Consider the following 17,781-nt stretch of genomic DNA (forward strand, 5'->3'; position numbering starts at 1 on the left):
ATGATGACAATGATGAAAGCAACTTAGTCATAACAAAATACAGTCTCAAATACTTCTGCTGATTATTTCAACACCTTTTGTGAGTCATTTTTGAATGTTTGTAAACTAATGAGATAACTTGTTTACAGCTTGTCAACTGAGGAAATAGAAAATATTTGTGATACTCCATGCCATAACAGTTCATTAGCATACAGAAAAGTTGGACAAGTTTCAACAAGGTCAATATCATATACACTTTATAGTAAGCTTGAAGAGTCAGAAATATTAAATGGATGAAGGAGATATTAGTCACAGGCTTGAACTCAGCAATACTTACTAAACCGATTGGGTGAAATAGGGATTAAGTAGGTTGTGATTGCAACTCTATCACATTCCAAAGATAACATGACTAAAACTGACTCAGAGTTCTGCATTTTGCAGAAAAAATAACACATGAAGTATAATTAGCAGCAACCCTGGCAATCCTAGGAGTTCTTTCATTCTTAACCAGATAGCCTGCAGATGAGTATTTAAAAAGCTGATTCTCAGGAACAAGACAAAGTTTTGTACCCAAATAGTCGCTAAGCAGTTTGGTGGCAGGCACGGAGCACATGCTTGTGAAGTTTAGATGGAATTGGCCAAAAAATATGAAAACGCATTGAATTCCCACATTTTAACAGTTTTTTTCCACATTTCAGCAAACTAAGAGACAGACACGCAAATACAAAGTGAGATTTATTAATGGAGATACCTACCACAGATCACACATTTCATAAAATTTGACGGAACTCAATGGTTCAGAGATTCGAGGGTTCATTTGAATTCGCCACCTGTTACAGTTTATTATCGATGTGTGTACCAGCTATGGCTGACATCCTATTGACAAAAGTTTGAGATAGTTGAACCATGTGTACAGATTGCAATGAGACCGGATTCCACATCAACTATCCAGCTCCTAACTATATGATAATAAACTGAATCAAGGAATGACTAGAATCTGATATAAAGATGTAGCTGAGAGGAATTTAAAATGGAGACAGATCAATACAAACTTTTAGAGCAAATATTAAAATGCTATCAATTGAGCAAAAGTAAAATTATGAATTTCATTTCATGCGTATGTAGGTAGTTTCACAATTAATAGAATTGACAGACCCTTCAGGAAGTAGCGAGCACTGTCATACCCTGAGCCATGATGTTTATTAATCAGCCATTGCTGTCTCTTGCATCGTTCTAGCTTGAATCACAGTTAGGAAAAATTTCTTAGTTTAGCATTCCTGGAGTTCATGCCAAATCAGAATGACCTAATCCATGCTGACTAATGATGCTTGTCGGCATTGAGTCATAAGCTAAGGTTTTGCTTAACTCATAGCGTGACGTTTCTCTAGCTTCTGTAGAAGGCAGCCAGATTTGAATTACTACTCTTAATTATTAAGTTGTCAATTGCCATTGGATTATTTATTAGTGATTACAGGTTAGTTGCATATACTGTTTTATTTTATTATACCATGTTATATTGTTTCTTGTTACATTTCAGTTAATGTTCAATACTTTTACTTGCTAATATACTGTAACTTTTCATATTTTAGTGCATTCATATTTATTGTGCTTAGCAAATTGGTATAAAAATGGTACTGAAATATTATTTCAGGTTTCACGGTAAAATAAGGTTTGGGAACCACACACTCAACCAGTGAAATCGTCTCTTAAAATCCTGAGTAAATTCAATATTTAGAGTTTCCAACAAACTCTAGAGCAAAGCCTTCTTCTATTCAAAAGTGAGGATAATCGATGATTCAGTCAGCCACAGTGTAAACAACACAAGAGCTGTTCTGAACCAATAAAGAAAAGATAACTCCAGTCGACCACGGTGTAGGCAACAACACAAGCTTGAAGAGTCAAGCTCGTTATGTATCAATACTTGTCCGTTTCAAGTATATTGGTTGTGGCACCTTGCCTGTAGCTGCCTAAGATTGTTATAGACAAAAAGCTTTTGGAGTCACTTTATTTGTTTTTGTCAAAGTTAAGGAACTCTAAATAGTGCTATCTAATAACAATTCAGTACTTGAATCTGCAGAAGTTTTTGTAATAAAATTATTTTATTTTTCATCATATTCAACGCTACTGGTATAAACAAAGTATGGAATATTTTTCTATATTTTTGTCATATATCTTTTTTATTGCGCTAGCGCTGATATTATAGCCAAGAATATCAGCTCAAATTCGTTGACCGTTAGGCATTCAATGAGTCATCAATTACATCTGAAATGCTGAGTTTGTTCTATGAGTTTTTTATAAACAAAAATTTGGAATGACTGATATTGCTGGAGCACATCTCAATACTTACTGGCCACTGAATAGCAGTTTTTCTGTTGATGCTTTACAGCCACAATTTTGAGAAGAACCATTATGGTGGCATGTTAATCGCTATGGAAAGTGGGAATGCCTGCTCATGTTTTCTTTACTGTACTTCAGAGGATAGGCCAATATTATAATACTAATTGCATTGTTTGAATAATACGCTAATCAGTGATGTAGTGCTACTCTAACTCTCCCTAACTACTGTTGTACTTAACTAGCATTTGTTAATACTTCATCCTTGAGGTATTGGTGCTATGGTGCAGTGCAACTAACTATTATTGAGGTGAATCTCTTGCTCCGTTAGGTGCGTGTGTATAACTGACTTGATTACAACAAGACATTAGCATATAAAGTCTTACAAGGATGATGATGACATGATAATGACAGACAATCAAAACATAATGGCAGCCACAGTTGATGGAAATAACATTCAGTATCCGGTACGAGTCTAATGAGCTAAACAGCAAACACAACAACTACGTTATGGTTAGAAAATTTGTGTGTTATTTAAGTATAACTATAGTTAGGATTAAAAAATTTAGACTGCTAATTCTCAAGGTATATTATAGCTCTATTTTATTGATTCAAGTACACAAATGTCATTATAGTCAAAATTCGATAGCCATTCAATATAAAAGCAGAATACAGTACAATACAGTGATATAATGTTCATGTAACATGGCAAGATTGTGATCCTAATTGGTTGTCTACAACAAAGGCTAATATCAGATTACAGCAAACCAATGGCAGTCAGCATTTGTACTAAAGGACAAAGGTCAAAGGCATTAATCCCTATTGGTTGTCTCACTAAACAAATGGCAGCAACCAAAGGCAGCATGTCTTATCAAGGACAAAGGTTAAGGCAATGAGGCTAATTGGGTAATTACACCAATGACAGTGAACCAAAAGCAGCAGTTCAACAGTTTAGCTCAGACAGTTCAGATATGAGATATGCAGCAACTTTTCTTAATCCATCCTTATTTTCTCAACTTATTTATTACTACAGATGTGCTCATTTCTCATATCATATACATGATATTGAAGGCCTGTAGGCATTGGTGGCTGAGGCTTTGCCCCGGATTCCACGGGGAACTTATAGCGCCTGCAGGCCTCCGGCTGTTCTAACCTGTTCCAACCCCAAGCTGACCAAGAGTCGCGTTGCAACTCTTGGTCGCCTACATCCCCTTATCTTAACTTTACAGTTATGGTTAATGAAAGGTTAGCACTACATCACTGACCCCAATGCGTTGTTTTGTAGGTTATTTTAAAGTGTTGTTATTATGTTAATTTTTTTTAGATTATTGGCTATATCATTTGTAATGACTTAATAAATTCCTGCTAATACCCTCCTTATTAACAGAATTAGCCAATTAGCATGAGCAATACAAACATGGTCTAAAAAGTGCCAACACTCCTATATTATCAATATCAATATTTGACTACCTCCTGTTTTGTCTACCACCTGGTGCCAAACAATGATGCGCAAAGCCAACCCTTTCAATATTTATTTGTGGGTCTATTGTAGGTCTGCAATTCTTGTTTCACTGAGTTATTGGTTGGTTTACAAAAATATATTAAGGAACTTATGATGCCTGAAAAGTGGCTGTGTTGATATGCAATACAAATAATACATACAAAGAAATAAGCAACTGGTCCAGCAACTGTTTGAAATAATGTAAGTTCAATATTATTTATTTTTAAAACTTATTAAATGTTGCTGCTGAACAATACATTGACATCTTTATAAACTCCAGGGTCACTTGAAGCACAGTGATTTTATAGCTATTTAGAATATTTTGCTGAACTGAACGTTTTTGGAGAGCAGGTGAGCCATAGCACCTGTCCAAATAGCCAAGTCTTAGAAAGTCCAGCTAAGAAGCTGAGTAACGAAAAAATGTTACAACTATTAATATGGTCAAAAAACAATAATAACATGTCATAGTGAAGAAGTAAACTAGTATCTTCCTATTGCAAAATATATCATTAATTCCTTATACATTAATATGAACACAACTTCACTTACTAATTACTAGTATATGTGAAGCGAATAGAAAATATTACTTTAGAAAACCACTATAATTACTTTTGAATTTTCATGATCCTTTCTATTTGCATACAATAGTGTTAGACATGCCGCTGCAGACATGAGGAGCTAACTCCAATAGACAACTTCCAGTGCCATTTAAGTTTATTGGACCTCAATGTAGCTGTTAGCATCTGTAATTGCTCTGCAATAAGGTAAAAATAAAAGCAGTTACTTTATAGCAGAAGTAAGTTAGAATAAATAGATTGCTTATACATGTATATGCTTGTCAGGTTTGTAAGAGAGACAAACCCAACAAGATTTCTCGGGTTGTTTCCTTTACCACCCTTAAGAGAAAATTGTAAATCTCCATCACATTTCAGTATATCTTATTCTAATGAATGAGCTTTGCAAATTTTGCACCTTCTTACTTTACCTTTGTTACATGTTTATTTTATGTCAATTATAGCTTTCAAGATCTTCCATGGGTTGTATCGTTCTTTACATGGCAGTTACAGATTTTCAGCTTTTGTGATATGAACAAGTTATATACAGCCTTTAACAATTATTTTGAAAATATTATTTTTAGCTGTTGGTTATCTGTTCGCCTAGCAGAAAAAAATATTTTAAATGATATAGGTCAAACTATTTATTTGATTTTTTTTGTCTTACTATCGATTTTTATAGCATTATTGTTTTTGGAAAAATAATTCAGAATTTTTTTTGTTCCAAATAAAGTTATTGCTGACAAATTATAATAAACCAGAATCTATTCTACTACATAATAAACAGCAACCAAGAAATTCTTTTTAAAACTGTTTAAACAATCATCTAGCAAGGGGCAAATATCAACTGTCAACTATAACTGGCGACCGGTTTTTTTAAATTAAGATGGTGAATTTTAGTTGTGAAAGCTGTAAATGATGTTCAAAGATAACTAAAAACTTAACCACAGTCAAGCTTACTTGTATTTTTATTGAACCAGATGTGACAAAATAAGTTTTAAAAAGTTGTAGGCCTACATGTTTTCTAGCACTCACAAATTCTGAATCATTTTGTACAAAATTGATCCTTGAAAGTCTAAAACAAATATGAAATAGAAGCAATACTTTATTGCTCTGTAATAGCTAGATAGTTTAGACGAAATGCAGTAACCAACAGTAACAGATCTTAGAAACTATTAGCACTCAAATTTATAGTAGACACGCATCTCAACCGCATCACATCACATTCAAACAAAGCTGTTTTCCCTTTTATTTTGACATATTTTTAAAATATATGAAAAATAATGATAAAACTTTGTATTTTGTTTTTTATTAAAATTAAAGTTTGATGGGGTTGCGGAAAGATATCTGTATAATGAGTTTTTAATTTAGCAACTCCTATTTTGTTACAAGTACTAAATGGCTAGAAGAGCAAACAACTCCATTTTTGCAGAGGTGCAAGTTGTTAATAGTCAATGTCTCATGACAATGCATGTTAGTTTATTTAAACCCCCACAAGTAATAGTTTCCATCCTAGTGATAGTAAGAATTGCCTCTACTTGCTATACTATTTATTTAAACAGTAGCATTGAGTTAGTATTCTCATCAATAAGATCTCCAAGGAAATAAAGGATTATCAGTTTTGATTACCTCTCTCTCGATGGATCGTCTGGTCCAACGTAGTCATAAAGATTCTCACCATCTTCAAGGTACTCAGTTTCCTCACCATTTGCTGGAATTTTAATGGTTTCAAGTGGTTTCATCTTTAGTTCTGTTTCAGAAACATGGCTAGTTTTCTCTGCTCGGTCATTCTTCTTTATGGGTTTAGTTTTATTATTACAGACTTTGTGGTTGGCCTGTCCTTGGTTAGTATATCTTGGCAGCTCTGCATTTATTTGGTTGTTAACTTGGACAACCTCTGAATTTTCAAGTGTTGCTCCTAAATTAGGGCTTTTTGAAGTTTTGTGAAAATTTGGGCTATCCTTTCTCTTTGGTGATTCGTGCTGGTGGCTTGTAGAGCCTAGAAAAAAATCAATTGTATTGAAATTTATCACAATTGTTCGAGTTATATAATGGCTTATATAGCAATGCTTCCAGTCAATTTTACCTTCAATGTGTTTCTTGAACTAAATTATCGTACACACACGTATAAAAATATTACATAATAACTGTACACTTACCTTTAGAGGGCTGCTGAGCCTGTGCAGTACCCTGATTAGCAGCACTTTGCCTGAAAACAAGCAGGCAGAACGATTTAGCCTACAGTTGTCATGACAGGAAGTAAGGTTATTTTTACATTGATAATTGCAGAAAATGCATCAGAATGAAAGAGATAAATAAACAGGAAGGTTGTTAATTTAGCAGTAAAAATAGACTCTAGAATTACATTGTGACATTTTGAAGGGTGGGGACAACTTCTGGTTGTTCCCATTGTAGTTACACTATAGTTGTAGTAATATGTGTTGGATAATCGGGTTGGTAGGCCGCGGGCTACGCTAATGTCTGAGGTCAAGGTAGTTACAGGTAGTTATGAGAGGTCACGAGATGTGACGAGAAGTTACAAGAAGTCAAGGACGTGGTAGTTGCGAGAGGAATATATAAGTGTTGGGAGAACCAGACCGGGTGCTTCTTCGCTTCAATTTCATGTAAGTGTTATATTTATACAACATGGCGCAGTTGAAGAAACTCTAAAATTTTTTTTCTTGTGTGTTACCGTTAGCGATAATCTTCTGGTTATGGTGTAAGTTTAACCTTTGATTAGACCCTTTCACGGGTGTGCAAGTTTGGGTGACGTGTGATAGGGTGGTGTTGTGAGGCTGTGAGGTATTGTAGCGGTAAAGCATTGGTGTTGGAGAGGTGTAGATATTTATTAAGTGTTGGTTGGAGAAACTGAGAATTACATTGAATATATACGAGTGGGGTAGAGTAAATTTGTGGCGAGAAATATAATGTGTTGTGTTGGAGGGTGGTTTTCCAAAGCTGGTGTTCGGTGAGCACGGTGATGGCTCGTGGGAAAGATTTATGGAAAAGATGAATTTGAGTATTGAGAGTGCTGTCGAGAGGAGAAGTTATGTAGTTGATGATGATGGCAACAGAGTGCTTATTGTAAGAGGTAGAGCTAGGTTAGTGCCACTATTGAGAGATATTAGGCACGACGGAAAAGAAGTATTGAGGGGTGCAGGGTTTAACGTAGATGGTGCAAATTCTACTTATGAAGAGGCCGTTGAGGTTTTGCAGAGCTATTATGGTAGGCAAAAAAGTATGTTTGTAAAAGGGCATAAGTTTCTGACGGCTAGGCAGGCACTTGAAGAAAGTGATAGAGAATACTTACAACGGGTAGATAGTTTGAGCAGATATGCTGAGGTTGCTAATAATAATGATAGAGTAAGGTTTGCCCTTATAGTGGTGGTTAACGGGTTGAGGGATAGAGAAATAAGCAGAGATTTGATGAAGAACACCAATCTTACTTGGGAGTTGTTACATGAGGCATTGAGGGCTCGTAAAATGGCCAACAATTCGGATAGATTCTTGAGAACTGAAGGTAGAAGTACTGATTTAAAAAGTGAAGTTAAGATGGAGGTAGCAAAGGTGTCAGAGTTTGATAGCCGAGCGCAGTATCGGAGTAATGGTAGAGATAGAAGCTATGATTCAGCAGGGAGATCTTCCCCTAAAGGTAGCCCTAGGAGTAGTAGGAGGTATTATGGTAATAGTAGTAAGGAGCGTGATACTAGTAGATATGGGACACAAGATCGGCAGTGTAACAAGGACAGTGGCAGTAAGAAGTATAGAGATAATAGCAAGGAAAAGTATGTCTCTAGATATAGAAAAACAGTAGAGAGAGTAGAGATAGAGTTTGCTACAATTGCAGAGGTAGTTGCCATGAGATGCAGAGTTGTTCCTCCATTAAATGTTTTTTTTTGTGGACAGCGAGGACATGTATCCTGTTACTGTAGGGATAAGGGAGGAGATGTAGGTTACGACAGACGAGGTAGCAACAGGTGGTCAGGAGGTAGCTGTGATAACAGATATGAGTGATATGGTAGCCGAGATAGTAGTAGGGAAAGGTACAGGGATCGAGAAAGACCCCGGCGAGACGAGAGATAAGTTGAGTAGATACCAGGACAATAGTATGGATAGGCTTGAGGAGGAGAGGTATAAGGAGAAGCGCAAGACGAGCCGATATGATGAAAAGTACCAGGATAATAGTAAATGCAGAAGCATTAGATTCTCTAGTTTTAGGGATAAATATGATGATGACAGTTGACTAAGACGGAGAATTGTGCAGGTTTTAAAAGTCAATGGGGAGAATGTTGAGTTTACATTTGATACTGGGGCAGAGGTGTCGACTGTAACCGAAAGGTTGAGTCTATGGCTAGAGGAGCCATCCACTGTCTTGGCAAGAGTAGATGGTCGTACGGTGAAAGTGGTTGGAAGTGTAATAGTTCATTTGGAAAGTAAACACAGGCATATGGATGCTGAAATTCATGTGGTGAAATGATTGAGAACGAACTTTTTGGGCATAACTGAGTGGAAGCAGCTAAAATTATTTGCTGTTATAAACGCATTATGTGAAAGTAAATTTGAGCCTGTTAAGGAGTGTAGAAATATTAAGCCAGTTAAGCCGTTTTCGTTGAGAACCACTATTGCTGGGTCAAGTTATGTTTCAGATGATGTCAAGTTGCTAAACCTGACAAATAAGTCCGACAGAGAGCATGATGTTAAGAAAGACCACACAGGTCAAGATTGGTGGACTTGTAAAACCAAGGGAGTGAAGAGTAGTAGATACGTAGAAATTGGTAGTCAACGGAGGACAGCCCAAGGCACCAGAGATGTGCAAGTGTCTATGGGGTATGATAGAGAACACAGTCATGATGAAGTGAGTGATGGTGCTAAGAAAGTAGCTGAACCAGTATATGTAATGGAAAAAGTTTGCTCGTTTTTAGCCAGCTGAGGTATCCGGCAATGGAATGTTAGACAGAGATGGTCATGAGAGAATGGTAGCAGAGATTGAAAGAGAGGAAAAGGAGGTGCGGAGGAAGTCGAAGGAGAAATTGGCTAAGCTAAAAGCCATACGTGAGCAAGCAGTCATGGAGTTGGAAAATGTCAAGGCATTCAGGGTAGTTGTGCAGGAGTTAGCCGAGGTTCAGAGGAGAGCTGCTGGTAGCAGACCTGCACTGGTGGCAGGTGAGGTCGAGCTAGATAGGTCTAGGCCTATGCCAACTCCCAGCTTTGTGGTGTCATCCCCTGTGCAGCCGGTTACAGCGCAGGTGGAGACTACCCACGAGAGGCCTGTCAAGCCTGTCTCTTATTGGGCAGAGCAAGGTAAAGACAGAAGAGAGGACGTTGAGGTTGAGGAGTCATTACTGACCCAACCAAAAGACTCCGGACTAGTTGGGGTTGGTGGAAGAAGTGTTGGAGATGTTGGTGGAAGTACATAGTGTTGGTAGTGACAGTGGTCACGGTAAAAGTATTGGTAGCAGCGGAGGTCAGGGTGATGAAAAAGCCAGTGCAGACTGGCAATGGAGCTGGCAGTAACGAGCAGAGTATTTTAGACGGTGGCACAGGTTCAGACAAGCCAGAGGCATAGCCTATTGAGACTGCCCTAACGGAATCAGGTAACGAGCAACACAAGTAAGGTAAGTTAATATGTCTGCTTGTTGGTAGCGATGGGGTGGCCCAGAAGAAAATGAAAAAAAAGAAAGGACATGTTGTATTATGGGATTTGCTAGGCTCAAGCTATATTGGTGTCTGAGCTCAGGGCAGTACAGGTCAGGTTCTAGAAGGTTAGTGGCCCATACAAAAAAAGAAAAAGGGCATGTTGTATAATCGGGTTGGTGGGCTGCGGGCTACGCTAATGTCTGAGGTCATGGTAGTTACAGGTAGTTATGAGAGGTTATGAGAGGTTACAAGAAGTCAAGGACATGGTAGTTGTGAAAGGAGTATATAAGCATGGAGAGAACCAGACTGGGTCCTTCTTCGCTTCAATTTCGTGTAAGTGTTATATTTATACACGGATATGTAACATTGTGGCTACATTCAAGCAAATTTAAAAAATGATGACTTCAAAAAATTGCTCAGTCAGACAATTTAGTTAGTTCACCTATATTTACAATTATGGAAGAAATTATTATCTTCAGAAAAGCTATAAACCTTATTTAAAGCCCTTTAGGTTAAACATATTTACATTCTCATATCAACCCTAACCAGTTTTAGCCTTGAGCACATCTGTATGCTAATACTGAGAGTCACTCTTTAGATGTTATTACCTTACAAATTATCACATTCAGATTAACCATAAACTTACAGAAACTTTTAGTAGATTTTATCAAGAAGAATCAGCATTTTTTTATTATTTGCAATTATTTTTGATGTTTGAGGTGATCTGACTGCCAAGATGTTTCAAGATTAAAATTGACAAAACTTTATTAAAGTTAAAATGCTTAAAAAAGAATAAGTGCAAAATGACATCACTAGTTAAAGACATCACATTAATAGAGACATGTAACGCTGAAATTTGAATAGCCGATATCAACTATAGCAATGATAGCTGCTGACTATCATGATGACTGCGGATGACTGCTGATGTCACTAGCAAAGCTAGTGACATCATTTCGCACACATGTTTTTTTCTGAGTGTTTCAACTTTGATCAAGTTTTGTCAATTTTAATCTTGAAAAACATTTTCAAGAAAAACATTCTTCAAACCCGCTAATCCGAATTTGAACAAAAAGTATACATAAATAATTATGATTATTTTTGACTGAAAGGTTATATTATTAAGTCTTGTCTGTACTGGACTACTGTATAGTCAATAAATATACTGCATCATAACTTATACTGCAGTCAGAAACTTCAGTACTTACATCTTTGGTCTGTCTGGCCCAACATAACAATCACAACCTTCTTCATTCCTAAGTCTTTCAGGCAAGTGAGTGGTCGTCGACAGAGCTTGGTTTTGTTTGTTTGTGTGGTGTCGTACTGCAGAACAATCAGCAGAGTTACCTGTGTTCAGATAGTGATTTTCATCAACTAGTCTTTGGCTATAATTGTCATAAAATTGTCTATCTGTGGCTCTCTTCTGTTTGCTTTGTGCCTCTCTCGACGCTTCCTGGTCAACAATGAGATATTTTTCTATTTCCATTGCTTTATATGGATGCTCGAGTGAGCCTCTTCGTGATGGCTCATAAATGCCTTGTCCTCTCTCAGCAGAGCTTTGCAGCTCGACACCTTTGGATAAAGCTATAACATATAGTATATTATCTTTTTTTCTACGAAGACTTTGTAGAAGTCAATTGTAGATAACATCTAGTCAAATATTTGATGGTGAATTTAGTATCAAAATAGTCAATTAATATAGCCTTTGGCCCTAGTGTTACCATAAAATGAGCTAAAGTTAAGGGTAGACAAAAAATTATTGTCATGTCAGTTCTAGACTGCCACTATGTGTCCATTATGCACAGGATGCAGACTTGGAGTTGTCCACACTTTGAACCACTGTGCTATAATTGTTTCAATAGACCTTTACATATTGCGGATTAACATGGGTGCTTGTTAAAAGGATAGAAGATTCTATGCCAGAGGTCAAAGTGGCGCATTTGGAACTGCTCAAATCAAATTCAGATCGACTGGTGTGAAAATTTTTTTAATTGGAATAGCTTGTGCGGAATTATCTTGCGCATCATTCGCAAGTGCCGTTTCAATTTTTTGCAAATCATTTCCATCTTTTGCAAGCATGAAACACATAGTAAGAATTTGGGAGTAACAAAACTCGCTTGATTTGCGGGTTTTGGCCGTTTACAGTTTCTGATGGTGCAAATCTGTGGATTAACCGAGTCATATAAACTTAGCGTGCAGCTTCAGCCAAGATAACCTGCAGTCATAAACATTTTAAGGTCAACCAAACAAAAGTCTTTTACCAACACTGTAAACTGCTCGGTTAACTTGAAAACGTTAGATCGGTATTCTAACCCCTTTGATCAGACAGAAGGTTTGAGTGGAAATGAGAACTCAGCTAAATGGGAAGTTTAGACCGCAACCATTGCTTACTCATCAAAACAGAAGACTGAACTGCATGGACAACGCCCACAGCTGTATTCCTAATAAATTGTACACTGAGTCATTTTTGAATATCTAAGTGTCAAGTGTCGCTAATAATAAGTACGAATAATTAATAGCCTTTAGTGACAGATACTTTACCATTCATATGGGCTTGTTTTAGCATTTCCTGGTATGCATGATCAAGTTGCCTACAAAATAATGCATTTAATCTAAAGCCATCAAAGTGGTCACAAAGACACAAATTCCTAAATGGTCTTTTAGGCTGTCAGTAAGCACGCCCCATCTACTAATTCAAAGAAGAATACACCGACTGAGAAAGGCATGTCATAACTGTCACAGGCTATTAATCTCGCATTGGCTTGGATTTTGTAAAAAAAACTTTTCCTACTCTTAGTAATTCCTCTTTATAAAGCGTAAAGACATAATTAGATTTGTGGCTCAGTTTCCTTGTTGACTTCATAACAAGATGTTATTGCACCTCTGAGTCATATCTAGGTAGGCAGATGTTAGCGTAGATGTGTACACAAATGAAAAAAAACAAAGTTGGCACATTCATTGGTCAACTCTGTTGTTCCTGAAACCAAATTTTTGTTTGTAAATACAGAACCTTAAACTCCAGCCACTTGAGAATAGATTTTGCGGCTGACGATAGCCTTAAAGATGTGGTCACTTAAAATTTCAGTAGATTTTATCAAAAAGTTAAAAAAATTTTCTATCATTTAATACTTTCTTTGTTGTTTTAGGTAGTTTGAATGTCAAGATGTTTTGAGATTAAATATGACATAACTTGCTAAGGCTACAGTTAAAATGCTCAAAAGTAAAAAATGTGCCCAGGCTACTACTGAAATGATGTTAAGCACTGATTAAAATTGGAACCATACCGCCAGGACCTGTGAAGGAACTTAAAAAAGCTTCAATATGAAAGACCAGCTGGTATAGATACTCAAGCGCTGTCACAATATTTACCAAACATCCTTGTCCGATAACATCTAAATGGAATGCACAGCACAACAAGAGAACACTTGCTAGTGAGTTCATCGTTGCATGGCTCGCTCAAAGGCAAGCCACATCGTCACTGGCCTTTAAGCATGGTGTGTAAAAGGAAAAGTTAAAAAGAAAACCCTCTTGATGCAAGTTGCTACCTCATTCTCCACTGAAAGGATGCAGCAATGGGTAGCCACCTCACAAGGAAAAGGAATGGTGCTTATAGTTTATACGACAACATTGTCGACGTTTGCGTGCAATTTTGATTCATCAACAGTTGAGCTTGTAGTAGCCGATGCTACAGGATTTTTACAGAAAACGAGCTAAGGCATACCGACCCGCAGTGACTAACATTGATCGGAATGACTCTATGTCCTTCAGACAGCTGGCTTGAAGACTATTAGTGGCTCACACTTCATATGTTTTTTTATAAATATTAGTGAGATGGTCAGAGACATGCTAGTGGGTTCTGCCTTGAATTTACGTAATATCGACGGAATTGGTCAATAAATGATTGTCTCAATGTCTCAAAATCTTTAAATTTTAACATTTTTATGAAGCCTATCTCATTTTTCTTTCTATCAAGAAAATTCTAGAAACATACTCCTAGTGCGGAGCATAAACTCTTTGTTTATCTATCTTGTTTGGAAGTGGTAAAATTAGCAAGATTAGGCTGTATTCAACAAACAGTACATTCATTAACTACTAGTGAATTATGACCAAAAGCAGCTCTAACTAAAATGAGCATTTTAGGCATTAGTTAAGTAATTTTAAAACAACAAGCAATAATATTCTATCACAGAGTGATTATGTGAAAAGATTATTTTGTTTTCATTTGATTTAAAATTTGTAGCTTTTATTAACAAGACATTTTAGACTTTTGAACACATGAACCATAAACTGTGTTACTCAAATTTGTAACCTATATGCCATATGTATGTATATATGTATGTATGTATATATGTATATATGTATATATGTATATATGTATATATGTATATATGTATATATGTATATATGTATATATGCCATATGTATGTATATATGTATGTACATATGTATATGTGTACAGACGTACATATCTACATGTACATATGTACATATGTACACACGTGCATATTTACATACATACATACAGGCGTACTCGGATACCCGCGCTTGCTTGCACGCGTGCACACACATACATACACACATACATACCTGAGTCTCTTTCTCACAAGCCCAATTGCTATCAGGGCAATAACAATAATGATGATGATCTCTCCAACAGAGACCCCAATTAGTACCAGAGAGCTCTCAGTAATTTTTTTGTCCAGCGTGATTAAGGAAGGCGTAGGAATACGGATTGCATCTCCATTACCATTTGTTGTCGTTGTGAATGCAATATCTGTTTGGCTAAACTGAGGATCTGTTACCTGTAAACCGCAGCAGTCAATAAACATTATACGATCAATAGGATCAATAGGTTCAATAAGATCAATAGGTTCAATTGTTTCAATAGGTTCAATAGGATCAATAGAGTGTCTCTAGACTAGAGCTGTTTCATCAACATTTAGCAAAGTTAGTCCACTATTAGAAATGAGCTGGTAGACCTTTCAGGGTTTGTGGTCAAACGTAATGTTACAGTTTAATATTTAGCTGCAATTCATGCATTTTGGACAAGTTTGTTATATAATGCAACACGCCGCAATAGCGCAAGTAGATTTAAAACTGACATTTTACATTAAATTTAAATTATGCAACTGATAAAAAATTCTCAGTTTTTTGATTGCTCGATAATATCGCTTTGCTTGTATTTTTAAAGTATTTAGAATAATACCAACATGGTTGGGAGAGAGTCAAAGAGTTAGAAAGAAAAAGCAAAAGCGATTCAGTAATTGTCTAGAAACTGTACTAAAGATAGCAGAAATATCATTTCTAACAACATGAAACAAACCTGATATTATTATACGCAAGTTTGATTCTTATTTGATGTAAACTTTTCACAACTGATAATCTTGGCTTCGAACATTATTAATACCTTGTTTTCTGAAGTTTCATTGTTAAACGCTAAAGGACAATTATTCATTTGAATTGTAAACAAGGCAGAAAAGTATTTTTAGTCTTAGTGTTTCTGCTGTTTCAGTTTGGGAGCTAAGCCAATCTACATATTGTGTTCAACCTCTAACACTAAGTGAAGTTTACTTTAGGTTCCATTAGCTCACACCACAGGTAAAACCACAAAACCTGCCAACAAAAATATGTACGGTATTACAGTTAAGCTATGTCAAGCTTATTTGTAAAGTGTGAGATTGCACATTGGTATAGTTTTATAAAATTTATAGTCAAGTATAAAGGTTTGTAAAGCACATGAAAATCGTCAAAAAGGCTTCGATGTCATCTAGTGGCGTATGTACATAAGCCAGAACAGTCAAAGCTGAAAAGTTTGAACTCAACTAATTTGCACCAGCCATGATAAAATTGGTTCAATCATGTTAAGCTAGTTCTTGAATTTGGGTAAATAATGTATTATTTAATGTATGTATAACTATTTATTGGCATAAGTGAATCACTAACAAATAATGTTTTTCGTTACATGTCAAAACAAAAATAAGAAAACAGAAATGAGGATTTACTGAGTTAATTGAACTGTGTGTTAAAATTTAGTAATCTATTAGTATTGTGGAATTGTTGGAGTTCTAAAGTGTATGTTGTAGTAACAGAAAGTTCATAAACTGAAATATATGATGAGGGATATTGGTGCCAAGGAATAGAAAATGATGTTTGCCATAGAATTATGTCTAGAAGGGTAAAAACAAATATTACGTATTACAAATATTAAAGTTTATGCAGGATTTTGAAACCTGTCCCTCAAATGCCGAAATGAGCAAGTTTGGGATAAAGTGATATGTTCAAAGATTTTTTGATGTGATTGATTAACTCGATGGACATGTGCTGAGCTATAATTATTAATTGCAGCAATTTACCTCTTCTCTACCAGTGTATTTTTTCAAGACATTTGCTAAAAATTTGTTTTCATCTGAGTTTATATGACACAACTGAATGCATTAATCCGAATACGTACTCACTAAAAATTCCATATTGGGAGTCAACCATTTTGAGTCAACCACAAGTTTATTTAAATTGCATGACTTCATATCATAAGTTATAAATAGCAAAGACACAAGTCTGCAACTTTGAGTGGATTATTTTAATAGCAAAATATAGCCATTTCCAAAAACTAGGAGGCCAAGATAGTAACAGAACAAACATTGGTAATATTTAGTGGCTTTCTAAGTCTAGTACCACACTACTTAGTTACAGACTTTTAAAAAATTTACCAGAGAAGTTGGATCATTCGTTAAAGCAAATCATGATGTAAAAATTAGTTGCAAAGTTTCGAAAATTGCTAAGAATTTCTAAAAACATAGCGTTGACCCATGGAAGCAGCGAGTACAGTTGTGACAGCTAATCAGTGCGCAGCCCAAATATACATGTATCTGTGTGTCCATATATTTTTATTTATCAAGATCATGGAAACATATTTTAGTTTGTGCAACAAGCATCAAGTTGAAAGGGTTAGCTGAGCATCAAGTTGTCAAGTCGTCAAGTTGCAAATGATTGCTGAAAAAAATAGTTGGTGAAATTTCTAAAATGCCAAACTAGTCAATTCAGTACAAAAAGTTTGTCTTCAAAACACCACCTGTCTAACATTATTGCATTGTATCAGTCAAAACTGCTGAACAGTCAAGACGATGTTGCTGATGTAAATGCACCATATTACTGTGTAGCAGATAACAGCTAAAATAATATTGAATACTCTCTTGCAATGATACTGACCCATAGAGTCAACCATAGAGTTCTTCCTAAGGTACCTAAATAATTAGATATTATGGAAGGCTGCGTTTCATAGTTTTTTAAACGTATATACTTTTTGGATAGACGCAATTTGAGAGAGACAATTCCAGCTTGAAATGCTTTGATTCTTTTATAAAAATTTACTAATTTAAATTGAGTATGCATAAAATCTTTGGTTGATTAATAAAAAATAATTTAGTCACTAGAAATTGTAGTTCAGCAAAGGGATGATGCATGCAGATAATATTAAATTTGATTTGTGTAGAACCATACTACATCGGCTTGTTGCATCTGTCTTTCAACATTTGACTAGTGTTTATGTAGTACCTATTACATAAACACTAGTGTATTACAATAAAACAGATAAAATCAGACCTATGCACTTTCAATTGTGCTCTAAAGTTGATGATCAAATGACAACAATGATAAAATAAATTATAAAGAAATATCAACTACCTCCCGTACATTTAAGAAGCTGTTCCTTATAGTGATGTTGAATTGTTTTGTGTCATTCATCATTGCTATTCTGATGTACCGAACGTCTCCTGCCACGCC

At 35.8% G+C, this 17,781-nt stretch overlaps 1 protein-coding gene across 1 annotated transcript; it reads right to left on the reverse strand.

The window, feature by feature from the left end:
- Nucleotides 1-3,951: 3,951 nt before the first annotated feature.
- On the reverse strand, nt 3,952-17,781 carry LOC137387806 (uncharacterized). Its single transcript, XM_068074313.1, has 7 exons — nt 17,692-17,781; nt 14,590-14,804; nt 12,544-12,593; nt 11,211-11,586; nt 6,528-6,577; nt 5,998-6,367; nt 3,952-4,568 (listed from the first exon to the last, which is right to left on the reverse strand). The coding sequence occupies exons 1-7, from the start codon at nt 17,743-17,745 to the stop codon at nt 4,529-4,531; spliced, it is 1,155 nt and encodes a 384-aa protein (XP_067930414.1). The 5' UTR covers nt 17,746-17,781; the 3' UTR covers nt 3,952-4,528.

This window comes from Watersipora subatra, chromosome 2, assembly GCF_963576615.1.
Source record: "Watersipora subatra chromosome 2, tzWatSuba1.1, whole genome shotgun sequence".
Taxonomy (NCBI): domain Eukaryota; kingdom Metazoa; phylum Bryozoa; class Gymnolaemata; order Cheilostomatida; family Watersiporidae; genus Watersipora; species Watersipora subatra.